Source organism: Sinocyclocheilus grahami, unplaced genomic scaffold (genome assembly GCF_001515645.1).
Source record: "Sinocyclocheilus grahami isolate Dianchi unplaced genomic scaffold, SAMN03320097.WGS_v1.1 scaffold538.1, whole genome shotgun sequence".
NCBI classification, from domain to species: Eukaryota; Metazoa; Chordata; class Actinopteri; order Cypriniformes; family Cyprinidae; genus Sinocyclocheilus; species Sinocyclocheilus grahami.
In genome coordinates this window covers 247,522-266,440 of record NW_015505717.1, presented here as the reverse complement: position 1 = coordinate 266,440, position 18,919 = coordinate 247,522, and the positions used below count along the sequence as shown (strand labels likewise).

The window sequence follows — 18,919 nt, the reverse complement described above, 5'->3', positions numbered from 1 at the left end:
CCTATTTCTGTTTGTCTCTCCCAATGGAAGTGATGGCAAATACCTGAGATGAGACATGTTTTCTGCACAGAGCTGTACAAACGTGTGTGAATGATTCCTGGGGCCCGTTTCAATAAGGAGGTTCAACCAACTCTGAGTTAAAACTTGAACTCTGAGTTGACTTACTCTGAGATGGGAAACTCTGAGTTTTCGGGTTCAGAACAGCTGAATTGAGTTAGTTCAGTCGACTCTGTGAGTAGGTTGACTCGGAGTTTAGCGCGTGCACCATGACTATGAAAAGCCATGATCAATGGAGCTATTACGATTCACCATGGCAACAGCACCCGACAAAAAGACGTCTGCATACTTACTTACTAATTCTTATCACTGTTATAATATCACAGGTGAAAACTGGCAGAACGGTAGGTTATTGAACTAATAGGCTATTAATTTTCATGGTATCCCATGCGCAAAAAATTTAAATAAAATAATAATAATTTAAGTGAATTTTTCTTATTTTGCAAATGATCTGCCAATAGGGTAAGTTTCTTAGCGATAGATCCTATTTACACTTAGTGAAAAAATTGTGATATATTCTATTTACCATGTAAATGTAGCAGTTCTTTGCAATAAGTGTAAATAATAATTAGATGCTATTTATACTTTATACTGACAGATACAGTAGGCTACATACTATTTGCACCTCAGTATTGTTGTACATTAACAGGATGCAATAATAACATAGAGTGTAAATTATTAAAATTCTAAATACTTTTATCATTATTAACGCCCAACGCGTTACTGCCTACATCACCGAAGTCATTAGTCATGCGCGTCGTATTTAACTTTGTGTGACATTGGAGGGCAGAGCTACTGTAAATTTCCACTTAGTAATAGACACTCCGAATAATCTTGTTTTCCATTTGCATTAAGATTATTTTATTACCACACTGGCAGATAATTTTACTTAAGTAAAATGCACTTAATTTAGATCCCCCCCAGGAAACAAGACTAAATATCTTATATAGGAAATTCATATTGAAAGTGAGAAGAGCGAGCACGGCAAATGCCGGATTTTAACCCGGTAAATCCCATCACAAGCTAGTTCTCCGCGCCCAACGCGTTACTGCCTACACCACTGTAGCCGTTACTCTCGCCCGTCGTATTTAACCTTGTGTGACATTGGAGGGCGGCGCTACTGTAAATTTGTACTTAGTAATAGACACTCCGAATAATCTTGTTTTCTATTTGCATTAAGATAATTTTTATTACCACACTGGCAGATGATTTTACTTAAGTAAAATGCACTTAGACCCCCACCCCCCTAGGAAACAAGACTAAATATCTTATATAATGTTCTTATATAGAGAATCCATATTGATTTAAGAATTTTTAGATATTTGTACTTGAAATAAGAAAAAATACTAGAATACTAGAAAGTAAGAAAAGCATTTTTGCAGTGTGCATGAATGAATGAAGTATTTAAACATGGCTTGCGCTTTAAAAAGGGGGAGGAGACCGAAAGAAACCCTGGGTTTACCGAAGAAAACCTGCTCCTGACCAGGTTAGGTTCACAGAGTAAATTACCATGGTAACTGACTCTGAGTTAAATAAAAAATAAAAATAAAAAATATATATATATATATATATATATTGATTTTGGGGAAAATCAAAAACTTGTGGTGGAGAATTCAAATAAGAGATATCTTGTTTGTTAATCATTTTAGCTTGTTTTAAATATTTTTAATATAATTTTTCTGTCTTACTATAAATACATCAATAAATATAAATTATATATATAATTTAAATATATATAAATACATCAATAAATGTTTTATTGTAATTCATAGTACAGTGACTTGAATACACCTATTCTATGATGTTTTAATTTAATTACATTCATTTTGATGATATTTTTGGGGGACATAAATTATGGGGGGTGGGGGCAGTGAAGAAGTTTTGTTAAAATATTAGTAATATTAATATTGTAAAAAAAAATAAAAAAAATAAAGTCATGTACTGTAGTGTGACCAACATGAAAAAACATGCAAAAAAAAGTACATTTAGTGCATTGTTATGTGGTTGCTAGGGAGATCTAAGAGGTTGCTGCGTAGCTAGTAATAGAATATTTCTGTATTGTTAAAGGGATCATTCCATCGACAGCTTCACACAGACATACTGATCTTCAGCTGCACTTGTCTAGCTGCTTTTCGTAACCTCTTGACCGTGGCATGTTACCTATTTCTGTTTGTCTCTCCCAATGGAAGTGATGGCAAATACCTGAGATGAGACATGTTTTCTGCACAGAGCTGTACAAACGTGTGTGAATGATTCCTGGGGCCCGTTTCAATAAGGAGGTTCAACCAACTCTGAGTTAAAACTTGAACTCTGAGTTGACTTACTCTGAGATGGGAAACTCTGAGTTTTCGGGTTCAGAACAGCTGAATTGAGTTAGTTCAGTCGACTCTGTGAGTAGGTTGACTCGGAGTTTAGCGCGTGCACCATGACTATGAAAAGCCATGATCAATGGAGCTATTACGATTCACCATGGCAACAGCACCCGACAAAAAGACATCTGCATACTTACTTACTAATTCTTATCACTGTTATAATATCACAGGTGAAAACTGGCAGAACGGTAGGTTATTGAACTAATAGTCTATTAATTTTCATGGTATCCCATGCGCAAAAAATTTAAATAAAATAATAATAATTTAAGTGAATTTTTCTTATTTTGCAAATGATCTGCCAATAGGGTAAGTTTCTTAGCGATAGATCCTATTTACACTTAGTGAAAAAATTGTGATATATTCTATTTACCATGTAAATGTAGCAGTTCTTTGCAATAAGTGTAAATAATAATTAGATGCTATTTATACTTTATACTGACAGATACAGTAGGCTACATATTATTTGCACCTCAGTATTGTTGTACATTAACAGGATGCAATAATAACATAGTGTAAATTATTAAAATTCTAAATACTTTTATCATTATTAACGCCCAACGCGTTACTGCCTACATCACCGAAGTCATTAGTCATGCGCGTCGTATTTAACTTTGTGTGACATTGGAGGGCAGAGCTACTGTAAATTTCCACTTAGTAATAGACACTCCGAATAATCTTGTTTTCCATTTGCATTAAGATTATTTTATTACCACACTGGTAGATAATTTTACTTAAGTAAAATGCACTTAATTTAGATCCCCCCCAGGAAACAAGACTAAATATCTTATATAGGAAATTCATATTGATTTAAGAATTTTTAGATATTTGTACTTGAAATAAGAAAAAATACTAGAATACTAGAAAGTAAGAAAAGCATTTTTGCAGTGTGCATGAATGAATGAAGTATTTAAACATGGCTTGCGCTTTAAAAAGGGGGAGGAGACCGAAAGAAACCCTGGGTTTACCGAAGAAAACCTGCTCCTGACCAGGTTAGGTTCACAGAGTAAATTACCATGGTAACTGACTCATGAATAAGTTACCTGTCTTTCAGAAACGGGCTTGACTTACCCTGCTTTCTCGGGTTTGACAAACCTCCCATTCTGAAACGGAAAACCCAGAGTTTCCCTCATTTCAGGGTTAACATACTCAGAGTTTTCCTTTTACCTCCTTTCTGAAGCGGGCCCCTGCTCACTCTGTCTATTTACAATACAGAACATGACAGAATGAGTGGATTGTTATGTTTAAGTGCATGTCCACTCCAGCCGCTATAAATGTCAGTGATTATCTGAATAAGATCTTTGTTTTTTTGAGTGTCGTCACATTCCTTCATTGAATATTGATTCGACTCAATTAACCTTCTGTTTTCATTCGTATTTCACCAACTAACCTGTTTAAGACCAGTTGCAAGTGAATGAAGAGAGCTTCTGCTTTTGTACCAGGCTCCTGTAAGCCTGAGAACTGTTTGTAAAGGGCTTCAGTAAATATAGCTTCTTGTCGAGGGCTGCTGATGACAGCCATAATTACAGGATGAGGCAAGCAGCAGCTGAGAGAGAGGATGCATGTGGAGGTGTCTGTGCTACACTGTCCAAGCCTGTCTGGATGCACCCAGCCTCTCCGACTATTATACAACACATCACACTGCACCCACCATGTGAGAGCGTTGTACCACCAAGGTCAGGTTTAACCACAATGAGCTCAGTGGGAAGACTGGGACTTTAAGAACGAGACATGATGTAAAGTGGCTTTCACAGTAAAAGTACCTAAATCAGGTGCTCAAACTTTAATGTGGTCATGCTGATTCTGCTGTAAAGAGCAGTGTCTGCAAGGCACATTTCTTCCACCTACTGCAAAGACTTCAGCTTAAGGAATAGATTTGTGTGTTTTGTGGATAAAAAGATAAGAGAGAGAGATTTCATGCATAATTAATCCTCCTAATTGATCTCTTATCTGCCCACATTGTCTTAAAAATAACATACTAATACAGTGACACTCTGTTGTTTTGGTTCCATTCATTCCAATTCAAATAAAACTTGCACATCTGTCTAAGCAAAGTCAATCATTGAAATTAAATTTACTGATCTTGACATGAATGATTGATGAGGGGTATGTACGACTGACAATGCCTACCTAAACTTCTGGCAGAACTGCATTTGTAAGAAATAAAAGATTGGAATAATTCAGATTTAATGCTACTGATTTGAATGTTTTTAAAAGAAGTCTCTTATGCACACCAAGGCTGCATTTATTTGATTAAAAATACGGTAAAAACAGTAATATTGTGAAATATTATTACACTTTTAAAAAACTGTTTTCCATTTGAATATATTTTAAAATGTAATTTATTTCTGAAAGCTGAAATAAAATAAAAAATAATTTCATAATTTCTCAGGTTTTCACATGATACCCCATCCTTTTAAAATTTAAAATCGTTTTAAAATTGAATTAGACCTTATTTCTAAAATCCCTTTGCTTTGTAAAGAACAAAATGATTATTTTTTAAATATCATGAAATACTTAAAACCCCAGTAATTAGATGCCATCCTTATGTATCTGTGTCTGTAAGTTTTTTTTATGTACAGCACTGTACATATTTGTATTATGTGTGCATCCCTAACATTTTATTTGAGCCTTTTATGTTAAAGTTATGTTTATTGTATAACACTCTTTTTTGTTTTTGTTTCTCTCTTCTAAATCTCATTCATCTAATCATTTGTATTTTCCTGTAACTGTTCCTGAAATTGCTGTAAGATAGGGTTTTTTTTTTTTTTTTTTACTAAATTAGTAGTTGTGCACCAATGCCTATTACAATTTTAACAGTAAAAATTACTTCATTAGAGGCATAATAATTTATAATCACAGCCAATTTAATGAACCCAGTACTTTGAAGCTCAGCTTAACACTGATATCCAGCTCTGTTTTTAAGACAGTAGTCCATTGGTCAGTGGTCAGGTAGCTTGTACTGTTTTCCATAGTGTGCAGGTTTCATGTTGCCTACAGGCACACTGATCTATTTTAAATATGCAAAAATATTACAGACACATAGTTTAAGCAGCTTAAGATTCACTCTGACAGCTGAGCACATACCCCATTAATGCCAGCCCCTGATGTGGCACACTACAATGTGTTTTTAGACAAGCCTCAAATCAGTCAAGGCTGAATATGTCATAACGGGCAGGCCCCGCCCACTACCACAGAGCTGCCTTCTGATTGGTCCGTGGCGGCTGCGAGGAAGCGCTACAAATCGCTACGAATGTACTACATATGATTTTTGATCCGCTGCTGTGCTGTCGTGCTGGATGGGTTCACTCGGTAAAGTGTGTGTGGTGCTGCCATTCAGCACGTTTTGTTAAAATAGTTTAATTTAGCACAATCAGCACTCGAGCCGCAGAAAGGAGAAGAGATAGTTTGTGTGCATAGATGGAAGTGCACAACTCGAGTAAATAACATTCACTGGAATAAGTTTTCTGTCTCGAGCGGTGAGTACAGTCTGTATATTGGACACTATAACGTATTTGAATATTGATATTACAGCTCACTGTGGCGACATGCTGTTTTGCAACGCGTGGGTTTGCTGGAGTGCTTCTACAAATGACAATTTTAAGGACTAGTTATGCATTGTGCATGTGATGAACTAATTAATAACTGCCGTTTTAATTCCGCATAGAGTCCAAGATGTATCTGCTCATATGAAATTTAGTTTTAAATTATGTTGCTGAAGCTGGTCAGTGTTTAATTATTATTTTAAAAATTCAGTTCGCTTCTCCAACGAATCGTTCATTTGAGCCGGATCTTTTGTAATGAATCAGTTAGAAAAACAACATCAGTTCAGTCCGGTTCGAGCTTCACGAGAATCTGTCTGAGCGATTTTGCATTTAATTGTTTGTATGGAAGTTTTATTAACACATATTATGCAGTTCTACATTTGTATATGTCGCTATGTAGATGAATTGTTTAATGTAAATTCAAATTTAGCTGTTTTTAGGAGCAAAATCATTGCTGAATCAAACTGAAATGGTACACATAAAATTATAATACACATTATTATTATTAATAAAGCGTAATAAAAACAACATAATTGACAGCACTATGTATGCATTCATGGCTTTATATGAACATTGTATGGTTCTTTTATAAACGGTTCTTTGAAACCAGCTGTGTCGAAAGAACTGATTCGCGGAAATGAATCTTACTTGCCACTACTAATAGCTGCACTTTGTTGGCTCGTGCGGGTGTGAATAAAACAGATTGTGTCATGAAATAAGGCAAACTGCCATCAGAAAACCTGACTGATGTCTGTTTGAACCTGCTGTATAATTTTGGCAGCTGTCAGGTCGATATTTCATCAGCTCATATGGATGAAACAGTGCCATATGTTAACTTCCAGAAAGTGAAATGCTTCTCTTTGAGGTTGCTTTCTTTATTGGAACTTAACATTACAGTGATTTGAGGTATTCGTGTATGTCTGAATATTGTGCAACAAACATAAAATATGTATTGCTATAATTTGCAATGCTTCCATGCTTAAATGAGTTTTGTACCTTCATCTTGTTTCCAGTTTTCATATATTGCTTTGCTTTGAATGAAAGTTTGTACTGTTGAGAGATCTATCTCCGAGCAGGATGTTTTGGTTGAGAACTTGGAACTCTTTAATGAAGGTTTTATTGAAATTCCTCCCGAGAGAGTACAAAAAAAGGAGAAAAATGCTTCTGCAATCAAGACCACTGAAAAAATGGGTGGTCACGGTTACGCTCTATTGGAGGGGGTGCTAGAGCCTCGAGCTGCCAAAGCAGTGACAAATGAGCATTTCTCAGAATTTCATCTCTGAAGTTTTTTTTTGCACTGAATATACCCATATTTTCCTTCCCTATCATTTTTTTTTAGTAGGTGGAGAAAGCGGTATGGAAGAGGTCTGGGTTTTATCTACTGTCACTCTGTGCTTATGACAGGGGGCAGTGAGAGGTTTCGGCTCACGTCACGGCCATAAAGGGAGCTGAATCAAATCAGCGCGGTCAGCAAGAGGCCGGCAGAGCGTCAGAGTTACTATAGAGTCAGTCTCCAATGAGATATGCTCTTTGTTGTCAGCTAACACTCATCCAGTAATATTCAAACGGATGAATGAATATATTACGATTGAATGCTTCTTCTAATGTTAACAAGTACATGTGATGATGATAGAATCTCATACATCCAGTGGAAAGTAGGTTTGTGTGGCTGATACAGCATTTTAATTTACTTAAGGGTACATAATTGGTTTATAAATGGTGTCCAATACTGTTATTTTCATGTTTTTTAGCATTGATGTTGATATATGTTTCAGACATTCTGATTGGGTAGTTAAGCTGCCTTCTAAGCTGAATTATTTGCTGCGTGATATTGAAGAAAAATGCGACGTTAAATAATGTGATATTTGATACGATAATGTCTTGCGTTTGTACAATCAATTTCACAAGTTCATGCATGAGTCACATTTGACTTTGACATTTTATAACTTTCTGAAGTATTAAAATCGCTCACCACAAGCCGTTGCAATATGCATATGCAAATTTTTGATAATTTCTGTATATTGCACAGTCCTAATATGCAGCACATACAAACTTGAGAACAAAATTGTGCATTTAATTTGATTAATTAGACTATTTTAAATAATTTTTGTTATTGAATGCATTTTATGCACAGTTGTCAATGGCATCTCTCTTGACTCGTCCTCCATCTTGGATGCTGTGCGTTCTGAGTTTGCCTCATCTGCAAATGATACATGTGCTGCTGCCTTCAAAATTGTCCAAATATGTTATTTTAAATTGCCGCTTAGATTTTGCAACAGCTGTAGGCAGCCAGGTTTTTGGAACAGACCTTGTGTTTTGGTCAGTTTCTGGAGAAAGGCAAGCTGAAGTGAATGACTTGGCATCTTCTCTTGTTCACTCTCTCTCTTCCTGAACAGATGACATGTGCTTGTAGCTCTCATCAGTGGGGATGCTATCCCATAATCCCCCCTGATTAACAGTCTCTTTGAATTTGACCGCACTGAGGACAGCCCTCATACATCTGTTTTGCAGACAGTTATTGCATAGCGACAAAATCACAATCTCTCATCCCTGTGATTAGTATTACGGTGGTTTATCTTTTAAACATAAGCTGATGAACTCAGTGTTTTTGTTTTTCCTTGTCTGTTTGCATAGCAGTTAGAAGGTGTGCGGAAATCTGATTGGTTGTGGTGGATTCTTTCTGCAATGTCATTGGCTGATTGAATTGAGGTCCTCGGATGTTGTCGTGTATGACATATTCTCCCTCAGATGATGTGTGTTTTTTAGATTCTATCAGCTGTGATTTGTAATCTGCTTTGAAAAGCCAAATCCTTATGCCTTTTAAAGGGTGCTGTCCTCCTCGGGGTCTGTCCTGACATACATCTGCGCTTTAGCAGGGATGAAGTCAACATCCTCCTGTCAAACCCAGAAGCAATGCAGATAACAGGAAAGTACCCTCATAAACTACAGCTGATTTTAAAAGCCAACTATATTTTTGTTGTGAAAATGAAAGTGAAAATGCCTGAGTAAAAACTGACCAGCCCTCAATGTTTTTCCCTCATTGTTAATCGATGAGATTTGTTCTCTGCCTGGTAAAAAGCATAAATCTTATTCAATATTATAATATTATTCAACAATTGGCAAAATTCAAGATATCATTTTTGTCCATAGCACAAACTAGTAAGTTACGCCATAGTTTAGTAGGGTTAAGTTTTTTTTCTTTCTTTCAGTTTTACACCCGGAGTATGTAGTATTTATGATATTTGCCTTAGCGAGCACCACTAATTCGGGATTTGGCTTTTTGCCTGACCTAAATGCACCACATCAAACCTCTGTTAGTCATATTTTTTCATCATCTTAATTTTTGTTGTTGTATTTTTAGGACACAGTTTCATCTCCAGTCTTTTAAGGTTGTGTATCAGTGTGCGCTTTTCTTTCTTAGACTGTTTGAAGCTGAAAGTGACATGTCATCTTTCATTTAAAATGTCTTTTCAGTCTTCAAAACAAAAACTGTTTCAATCTTTCATCTGCATATGCCTGGCACAAGTCAAAGTGTTGGCATCTTTTTTTAGCAATGTTCTAGTTATGTCCATTTGGCAGAGTGCAGGAGAGACAGATATGCAGTGGCAACTCTTTCTCCATCTCTGTTCTTGTCTTTCTCATGCATCTTGCATACACACACACACATTCATAATGATCTGTGACTGAACCGTTGAATCATTCTAGAGATTCACTTGCAAGTGTCTGTGTCCAATGACGTGTCAGCTTGGGTCACTGATGGCTTTGTTAATTCAGTTCATTTCCTATTCTCCAAAACTAAAAGCATTGCTTTTAGCTTGAGCCATGTCTTATTTGTCATAAGGGTCAATGTTTCAAAACTGAGATTCATACATCATCTGAAAGCTGAATAAATATATATATTTAAATATAATAAATAAGACGTTATTTGGCCGAGATACAACTTATTTGAAAATCTGGAATCTGTGGGTGCAAAGAAATCAAAATATTGAGAAAATCGCCTTTAAAGTTGTCCAAATAAAGTTCTTAGCAATGCATATTACTAATCAAAAATTAAGTTTCAATATATTTACGGTTGGACATTTACAAAATGTCTTCATGGAACATGATCTTTACTTAATATCCATAATAATTTTTGGCATAAAAGAAAAAACAATAATTTTGACCCATACAATGTATATTTGGCTATTGTTTGCGGTACTGGTCAGCGCTGTCCAAATCAAGTGAAACTTAGTTCAGTCTCTTAACAAATGGCATAGCCCATCAGTGAGCATCCACATTTACTGTTGAACTTAGAAATTTGCATGTTATTTTAGGACAGCGGTTTCTTGCAGTGCCATTGCTTAAAGGGATAGTTCACCTAAAAATGAAAAATCATTTACTCACCCTTGTGCCATTCCAAACCCATTTTATTTTCTTTCTTCCATAGAATACAAAGATATTTTGTAGAACGTCCAAGCTACTCATTTCCATACAGAGATGTTTTTTTTGTCAAACTTGAGGTCAAGGATTTTCAGAAAATAGTGTCTTTTTTCTCAGACAAAACTGTTAAATATAGTTTCAGAAGGCTTCGAAAACTGCAGAAAAATACAGAAAAAAGGCATATAGACTACTTTTATGATACTTACTTTTTTGTGATTTTTGGAGCTTGCCAGTGTGAATCACAACACACTTTCATTGCAATTCATAACTATTTCACATTTTGGAGAATTGGTGGCAAAATTGTATGAATTTATACAATCTCATTTGAGCGTTTACTTCACTTATGCCCCACTGAGGGCTACGATTGGGGGTAGATCTTCAAGGACCGATATACTCACATGCAGCAAAGTTCTTTGTCGTTCTTTGTTTAGGGGTAAAATTAAGTTTTAAATATTTGAGCAGCATTATACATTATACTGTGCTGCTGAGAGGCATTTAAATGAATATGTAATTATGTGCTGGATGATTTCCTTTCAATAACAAAATAAACACAAAACAAAAATGACAGCAGAGACAAAAAAAACAAAAAAAAAAACAGAAATTTTGCTTTGGCAAGCTGTTTCAAACTCCCCAAATCAACTTTGCTTTGGCCTGATTTTGTTTGAAATGCTATACCACAAGTTTGTACTTTGATATTGCTTGAAGTATAATGAAGTCTTCATGCTTAGTTTTTATCAGAAAACTGTATGCTTTTAGACAAATCAGATTGTACAAATTAATATGAAATCGCCAACTCTTAAAATAGTTACATTTTCCAAAACTTTCTTTTTTTTGGACTTCAACTGAAGACACAGTATGAGGTTGAGTGAAGAATCAGCTTCTTTAGAAGAATGATGGCAACATATGTGATTATACAATACCCCTCCCCTAACAAGTTTCCCACATTTGACAGCCTCTAAGTAAATGTGTTCTCTCTTCTATTAACACAAACTGTAAACTGTAAGGTATTGCATTTTTAAGCTGCCGTGGTACAGGGAAGAGGATTTTTTGCTTCACATCATATCACATTTGATCTGGGTTTGTGCTGGTTTTTAGCCAGCTGTGCTCTGTTATCCTCAGATATTCTCACACAGGGGTTTTTTTAGGTCTCAAGCCTTTAGGTCTTGTCTCCACATATAAGGATTTTCATCATTTTCTCTTTGCTGTTTTGTAAATATGGCTCAGAATTATAGCAAAACATCCACATATCACTCAGAATTGTCCCTCACGTCTAGCCCATTTTCAGACTCATTTCTTTCTGTGACTTTTTATGTGTGTTTTCCTCATAGCTGTCTTTAAGCTGGATTAAACAAGTCACTGCTCTGCCTATGAACCGTGTTTACATGCACATGTAGACTTCAATTAATATCACAATTTGGTCATATTACAATTAAGTAGGTGTCATGTTACTCTAATTCAACTAAAATAAGTAATAGGTAATAAAGCCTGATGGTTATGTAAATGCCTCATTTATAATTCAGAAGAAAACATTTTCAGAGCGAGGAGGGAGATTTTATTCCAGAAATGAACATAAATCAATATACAAAAGCACAGTAAGAGTCTCAGATCTATATTTTGCAGTTGTTATGTGCTGTTGTAAAGGACATGAATGTGAATTAATGAGTTGATTAAATTTACCCTGCAGAATTACAAAAAAGGAATGGCAAGAGTGTGCATCTCTATTATTTACACGAGAATCATGAGAAATGGATGTCTTCATTTATTAATTTAATACACTGATTAGCATGTATACAGGAATATTTCAGTAGTCTTTTTCTGAATAAAGGCTTAACCAGAATATGGACTTGTTGAAAAACCATGTTCATGTAAAATAAAATAAAAAAGACTTTTCTCTCGATTATCTTTCTCCGCTGTGTTTTTGGAAAGTATGGTTATCATCATTTTTATTTGATAGCAGTTGAATATTGAACAGACATTTCACACCGTGACATTTCCAGCATGCTTAGATGGATATGAGGCTGAGATTACAAACCCTGTGCTTTTAAGAGGTTATCAGTGGTCAAGTGTAATTCAGGCCTCTTGACATAGTTTCTTTCTTCTTCAGTCGCAGTGAAGTTGAAAATAGCGTGACATTTTAGTATTTGCTGTTAGATAACATTCAAGTGATCTGCAGTCTGAAGTCTGTGGATTAAATATGAAATAAATCATCCATTAATATCAAAGTTGGGCCAAATGATCCTGCTGAACACACATTCTTGTTCAAAAATTGACCCGTTTAGTAATAAATTAACTGGAGTGTTTCTAATCATATGAGATTCATGTCCATGGCTTAAATATAAATGCCTGTCTTTGACCATCAGAAGAATCAAAAGGAGTTGACCACAAGATGTTTATTTCACTTTTTCTGTTCTACCATATTTTAGCTTTAGGGGAAGTTAAATTTACAGCCTAACACATCAACTGGATGTGTTAAAATGTCAGCTTCATCTTTCAATGTGTTTTGAACCCTTCAGCCTTTACATTTGATGTGGACTTTTTACCTTTAACATAAGAGAAAGGAAGAAAGTATGAGGCGTGCTATATGCTGCACTCAAAATAAAGAGCAGTTCAGTGAAACTATTAAATTGTGGCAAACATTCCCACACAATTGTTTTTTCTTCCCAAGCTTCACCAGTAAAACCATTCTGGTTGACCAGCAATAAAGCAGTTTTGACTAGCATGGATATTGTGCAAGAGCTTCCTTCACTGTAAAAAAAAAAAAAAAAAAATCTGTAGTTTTTACAATATAATTTTGGCACCTGTGGTTGCCAGAATAATTTTGTAAAAATCTGTAGTTTTTACAAAATAATTTTGGCAGCTGTGGTTGAAAAAATACAGAAAAACTGTAAAAACATTTACAGAACAAAACCAACTGTACATTTTACAGTATAAAACTGTAATTTACAAACAAGAAAATTTGAGTGTAAACTAGTAAATTCAACAATGCACACTGCTGCTAAAATCTGTTTTGTATAAACTGACAACCACCATAATAATGCAGGTGGTAAAAGAGACAGCAATATGAGAATATCACAAGTAGCTTTTCCACAAGCTGAAGTATATTAATATATAGAAGGCACACAGAGTCATTCACGCAAACACAAAACACCAACATGGTAACACACATGGCACTTAAATAATGCAATAAACATTCATTAAACAACAGAAGATGTAACCAACCCAAATGTACATAACTGATAACAAACATGACAAAACTATTAAGAAACATAATTATTTAAACAAAATACTTTCAAATGTTGAGTGTCAGGCAGGGAGTTCTAGAAATATCAGGAGATATATTTTTTTACTCTTGATTATACATTGATTTGTTCTTTTTTACTTCTAAAAATTTCACAATTAACAGCATTTTACTGTAAAATGACATGAAACGTCTGGTTAGATATTTGACAGTTTTTCCCTGTATAGTATGGGAACTTACTGTTAATCTATTAACAGTTTAGTTTCCCCTCTAGCGTTACAGTAAAGTTTTACAGTGTTATTGTGGTTCTCTTTGCAAGCATGAAATGTGAACTTGGATTCTCTTTTTGGTCCACTTCAGTTTGGGTCTCTGGTAACTTTTCATTCATTCCATTCATTTTTTTTTAACTTGACTCTAAAGTAACCATCAAATATTATATTTTGAACAATAGAAAGTTTGGATGTTCCTGACTTGAATGGAGTTGAATGGAACAAACCATTGCTGAGGGCGTTTTCATATTTTCTTGTATCATTCCATCTGTACATTCTTTGCACTTTTTATTAGGTTTGGGCATGCACTGTGTCACATTTTAATTTGTGTTTGTGTTTTTTCTGACATGGGGAATGTTTCACTTGTTTGTTCTTACTCTGTCAAAAAAAGTTGTGCTTATTTCCTCATGTTTGCATTTTGCAGATGCAATCAGTGGGTGTGGTTATGACTAGCTAACCCTTATTTAGTGATTTTTGTGCAGGCTGTTGAAGCCCACATTAAATTAATAAATGCTTTGATTACATTTTTTTAAGATTTTATGCTTGCACCTCATATATTTTAAAATAATGCTACTAATAAGGTGCTGTAGTCTAAGTGTCTCCCAATTTCAAACCAAATGTTGGATTTTTTTAGGACAGTGATAAACAATAGCAGCCACTGTCATGACCGCATGATCTTTTGGTCACAACACAAGAGCATCCATTCAGTCATCATGCGCCTGCTTTAGAATCATGTTTCACTGTTTATAATCTTTGTGCTCATAGTAAAGAGTCCTTTCCTGTGCAGCGATATAAGTCAGGCCTGTTATGACATATTTGGTCATTGAGTCATCCAATCCGACTAGTCGATTTTGAGTGTATGTGGTTTTTGCACATCCTCGTATACTAATTGTTCTGGCCCGTCTGGCGACACTGCCCAAAAGCACACATTACTACAGCATGAGTAGAACAGGGTCAGTCGGCCACTGCCACATGCCTGACATTTCTCTGACCTGGCATGGGTGTTTGAAATGAGTTCATCGCTCTTCCAAGGTGGAGTGGAGAGCAAGTGTCAGTGTGGGACAAAACCAGCTGAGCATCACACAGCTGCTGAACTCCTCCTACCTTCGAGCAAAAGACCAGAAAGACAACAGGTCTTCAGAGCAGAAGGACAGGAGGAGGCCTGCTGCGGGGGATCCATGATAACAGTGTTCTTTTACTGGACACATTGTGCATTGTCTGCTGTTACTATAGAAACTGTAATTTAGACAGACATTAGGAATAGTCCTGCTGTTAAGTTGCCGTGTGGGTTGAGTCTGATGATATTCACGCGTGCAGATAGTGTCTGCTTGTGCATGTATGCATGCGGCAGTGCACACTTGCTTGCTTGGAAAATATAATTACTTTTCTGAGGGCTGAAGTGCAGAGCCATCCATTGAAGGAAATGGATGGCTTCGATAAAATCTTGATGTTATTTGTTTGATAATAATCACATCCATTTTTTTTCTCAGTAAAAATACTCTATTTAACATCCTTAAAGGGACAGGCCATCATTTACTCACCCTCAAGTTGTTCCAAACCTGTATGAGTTTCTTTCTTCTATTGAAAACAAAAGAAGACATTCTGAAGAATGTGGGACAACTTGAGGGTAAATGATGACAGAATTAAAATTTTTGGGTGCACTGTCCCTTTAAAACTAGGGTTTGACTAGTGTTAAAATTGTCTGATATGATAAGCTGATAATTATTTTCATGTTCTGGCTATTAACCAATCAATTTCAGATTAAAATTGTCTAAAAACGCTAAAGCTAAAATCAATCATTTTAAATGATACAAGTGAATTTAGGCATCAAAATGATAATATATAGTATGAAAAATTTATTTTTGAGATTTGCATTATATAGTGTTGTTAAATTACATTATGTTTTTAAAGATGACAGCAAAAGTAATCTAAATATAAAAATAGGGGAAATGAGCATGAACAATTAAATATCCAGTATCAACTGATACTGTTAAATTGGCCAAAGGTTCCAAAATATTATGCATTCTTATTAAAGACAAGTTTTTTTTACTGAGTGTTATATTAGTAAGATATAGATTAATGAGATATTACTACTTATTTTATAGAATATAACTTGAATTCTTTATTTTTCCTACCCCACTGGCAGTTGTTTTCTTGTTTTAAGCATCTCTCTAGATATAACAACAACAACAAAAACACTTTTAGTCAGAATTCATAATGTGGGCTGTTGGGAGGAAACGAGGGACCCTCTCCGCCTCGCACACACTTTTTATTCAGTACTTCTCCGGCCCAGCCTCAAGATCCCCCTCATACCCTCAACCGGCCTGATAAACATGGTCCCTGCTGGAGGTGACAAATTAATGAAGCCCCCCTCCCTGGTTCTTTTGTCCTCGTCATCCTTCTCTCACAGTGAAGAGTTCAGAGTTGGGTGCCAGGCAGCTGTACTCAGAATACTTATGAGCGTCGTGCCCGGAGGGACGGGGAATGATGTAGCCCACATCAACGGCGCTTCACCAGTGCCTGTGAACCATGACGACTAGGCCTGAATTGAATGAGTGGAACAATCCCAGCATGCACTGGGTGGCACAGTGTCGCTTTGTGTTTTTGAAACTAAAGTGGAACCTTTGTTTGTTGAAATAAGCAGTTGGTTATGTTGGTTTCCTTGTGTTCGTTTTGGGATTTGATAGATTTCAGCATTAACCCTTTGATGCATGAATTAAGTTGATATAAAATAAATAAGACTGCACCATTAATATAGAATAAAAAATTTAGTAAACTAATAAAAACATGATATAAAAGAATACTAAATATACTACATACTGTACACAGTAATATATAGTAATATATAAAAGCAAAGTCCACTCAAATAACGCGCCAACAGGAAATTTCTATGTAGTATACTTGCTCTTGTTTGCAATAGCGCTGTTTATGTATGTGTATGTACACACAAACACACATACAATATGCATATATATATATATATATATATATATATATATATACACACAGTATATACATATATATGTATATTTTTATTGTATTGTATTTTCTGTATATTATCCAACAGGAAATTTCTATGTAGTATACTTGCTCTTGAGCGCTGTAGCTCTGTTTATGTATGTGTATGTACACACAAACACACATACAATATGCATATATATATATATATATATATATATACACACAGTATATACATACATATGTAAATTTTTATTGTATTGTATTTTCAGTAGATTATTTTATTTAGCTATTTTATTTGATTTTTTTGGAACATATTTTTTATATTCATAACTGAATATTATTGAATATTAATGTAATAAAATGATATTTATTTAGGAAATTGTGCCGTTTTTAAGCTGGTATAGTTTTTACTTATTGAGATAACAACATTATGGACACAGAACAACAAACGGGACACATTTCGAAAAATATGGAAATTTAATATCACCGTTCTGTAGAGCATTTTTCTGATTGGATGTGTTATTTTAGACTTTAAGAACTGTATGCTACTGTGTATTCTTTTAATATTTCTGACTTTTATTTTCCTGTTTATGTGGATGATCTGAGAATTTGTCATATGATCAAACTACACAGTACATAAGTTCATGTTCTAGAGGCAAAACCAATATTACAGTGCCTATAAAATAGCCTGGCACACGTTATACAAGGCTCTTTTGTTTTTCCTCTGCAAAACAACATCTATCCCAGGAGCCATATTGGTTTTGTGTAGCTCTGTATAAGCAATGATGTATCTATTGCATTGAGCATAAACCCACAGGTGTATGATTACCTCCAACAAACAGCCCCTGGACACAGTGTGTAACCTCAACTATGCCGAGAATCTCAGCCGCAAAACCCAGATTTTTCACTCTTTTTTGGTGTAGCTATCAGTGCCAGGCAGGGTTACGAAGGTTACATGCTGATCTAGGGTCAGAATGAATCTCTCACATCGTTGATCACAGATCTCATAGCCTCATGCCGCCGCTGTCATCATCCCGCTTTGCTCTGATGAATTATGGGAGGTTGGAGATGGGCTATAAGGAGACCGAGATGATCTTGAAGGCTATTTTGTAGGCAGGAATTTTCTGTGCCCTCCCTGGATCATTACACTTGATAGAAATCAGTGATTATGTTGGTCTTTCTGGACTCCATTAGGCCACCTCATGTTTCTAAGTGCTTTTTCTGTGTCTTGATGTGCGGAGGGCGCTTTGAGCGGTTTATAAAAACCTCTGAATGTGCACCGTATGGGGTCTCCTCACCCAGCAGTGCTATTTTCAGTAACTGTATAAATCTGGTGAATGTGTCAGGCTCACTTGACAACAAGTTAATTGACAACATTTGTCGTAATATCAATTACCACATAACATCATTTTGATTTGTACCTTGTTTTTAAAGGGGTCATATGATGCGATTTCAATTTTTCCTTTCTCTTTGGAGTGTTACAAGCTCTTGGTGCATAAAGAAGATCTGTAAAGTTGCAAAGACTAAAGTCTCAAATCCAAAGAGATATTCTTTATAAAATTTCAGAGTCAGCCACAATGTTCCTAATGTCCACGCCGCCCAAATGTTCACGCAAAGAATACATCAACTTTCACCGTGGACGAAGCGGAGTCCAGCCCGGGGTCCGTCACATGTGGTTGCCGCTCATTCGTCGGATCCGCCGGGCGCGTGATTCTCGACCCCGCTGCCTCAGCTCACTCTAGCCGGGCCTCTGCACACGCTAAGCCGGGGCTTCCGCTCACGCTAGCCCGGCCTCAGCTCACTCTATCCCGGCCTCAGCTCCCGCTAAGCCGGGGCTTCTGCTCATTAAACACATTTCATTACACCAAATACACAAAATAATGTTCTTTTTAGCAGCATCATATGACCCCTTTAAAAAAAAAAAGCAAAAACCCAAATGAAAATCTGTGGCATCAATCAAGTTCATTTCATATTGTTTTAACAAAAGGAGTAACTGTACATTTCTGCATTTAAACCCCTGAAATGCACAATCTTGTTATCTTCAGTTATAAGTGCATTAAT

The 18,919-nt window shown here is 35.7% G+C and overlaps 1 protein-coding gene across 6 annotated transcripts in view; it reads left to right on the top strand.

The window, feature by feature from the left end:
- Positions 1-18,919, top strand: part of LOC107555568 (protein FAM65B-like) — an 81,502-nt gene that overhangs the window by 27,342 nt on the left and 35,241 nt on the right. The window contains exon 1 of one of the 6 annotated variants that reach the window (XM_016238402.1): positions 5,664-5,738. The exons of 3 other annotated variants lie outside the window; for them this stretch is intronic. In XM_016238402.1, coding sequence (XP_016093888.1) covers positions 5,726-5,738 — 13 coding nt within the window. In that variant the 5' untranslated portion in view covers positions 5,664-5,725. Of the gene's footprint in view, positions 1-5,663; positions 5,906-18,919 lie in introns of those variants that run through there. 2 more of the 6 variants (XM_016238404.1, XM_016238403.1) reach the window with 2 other exon arrangements.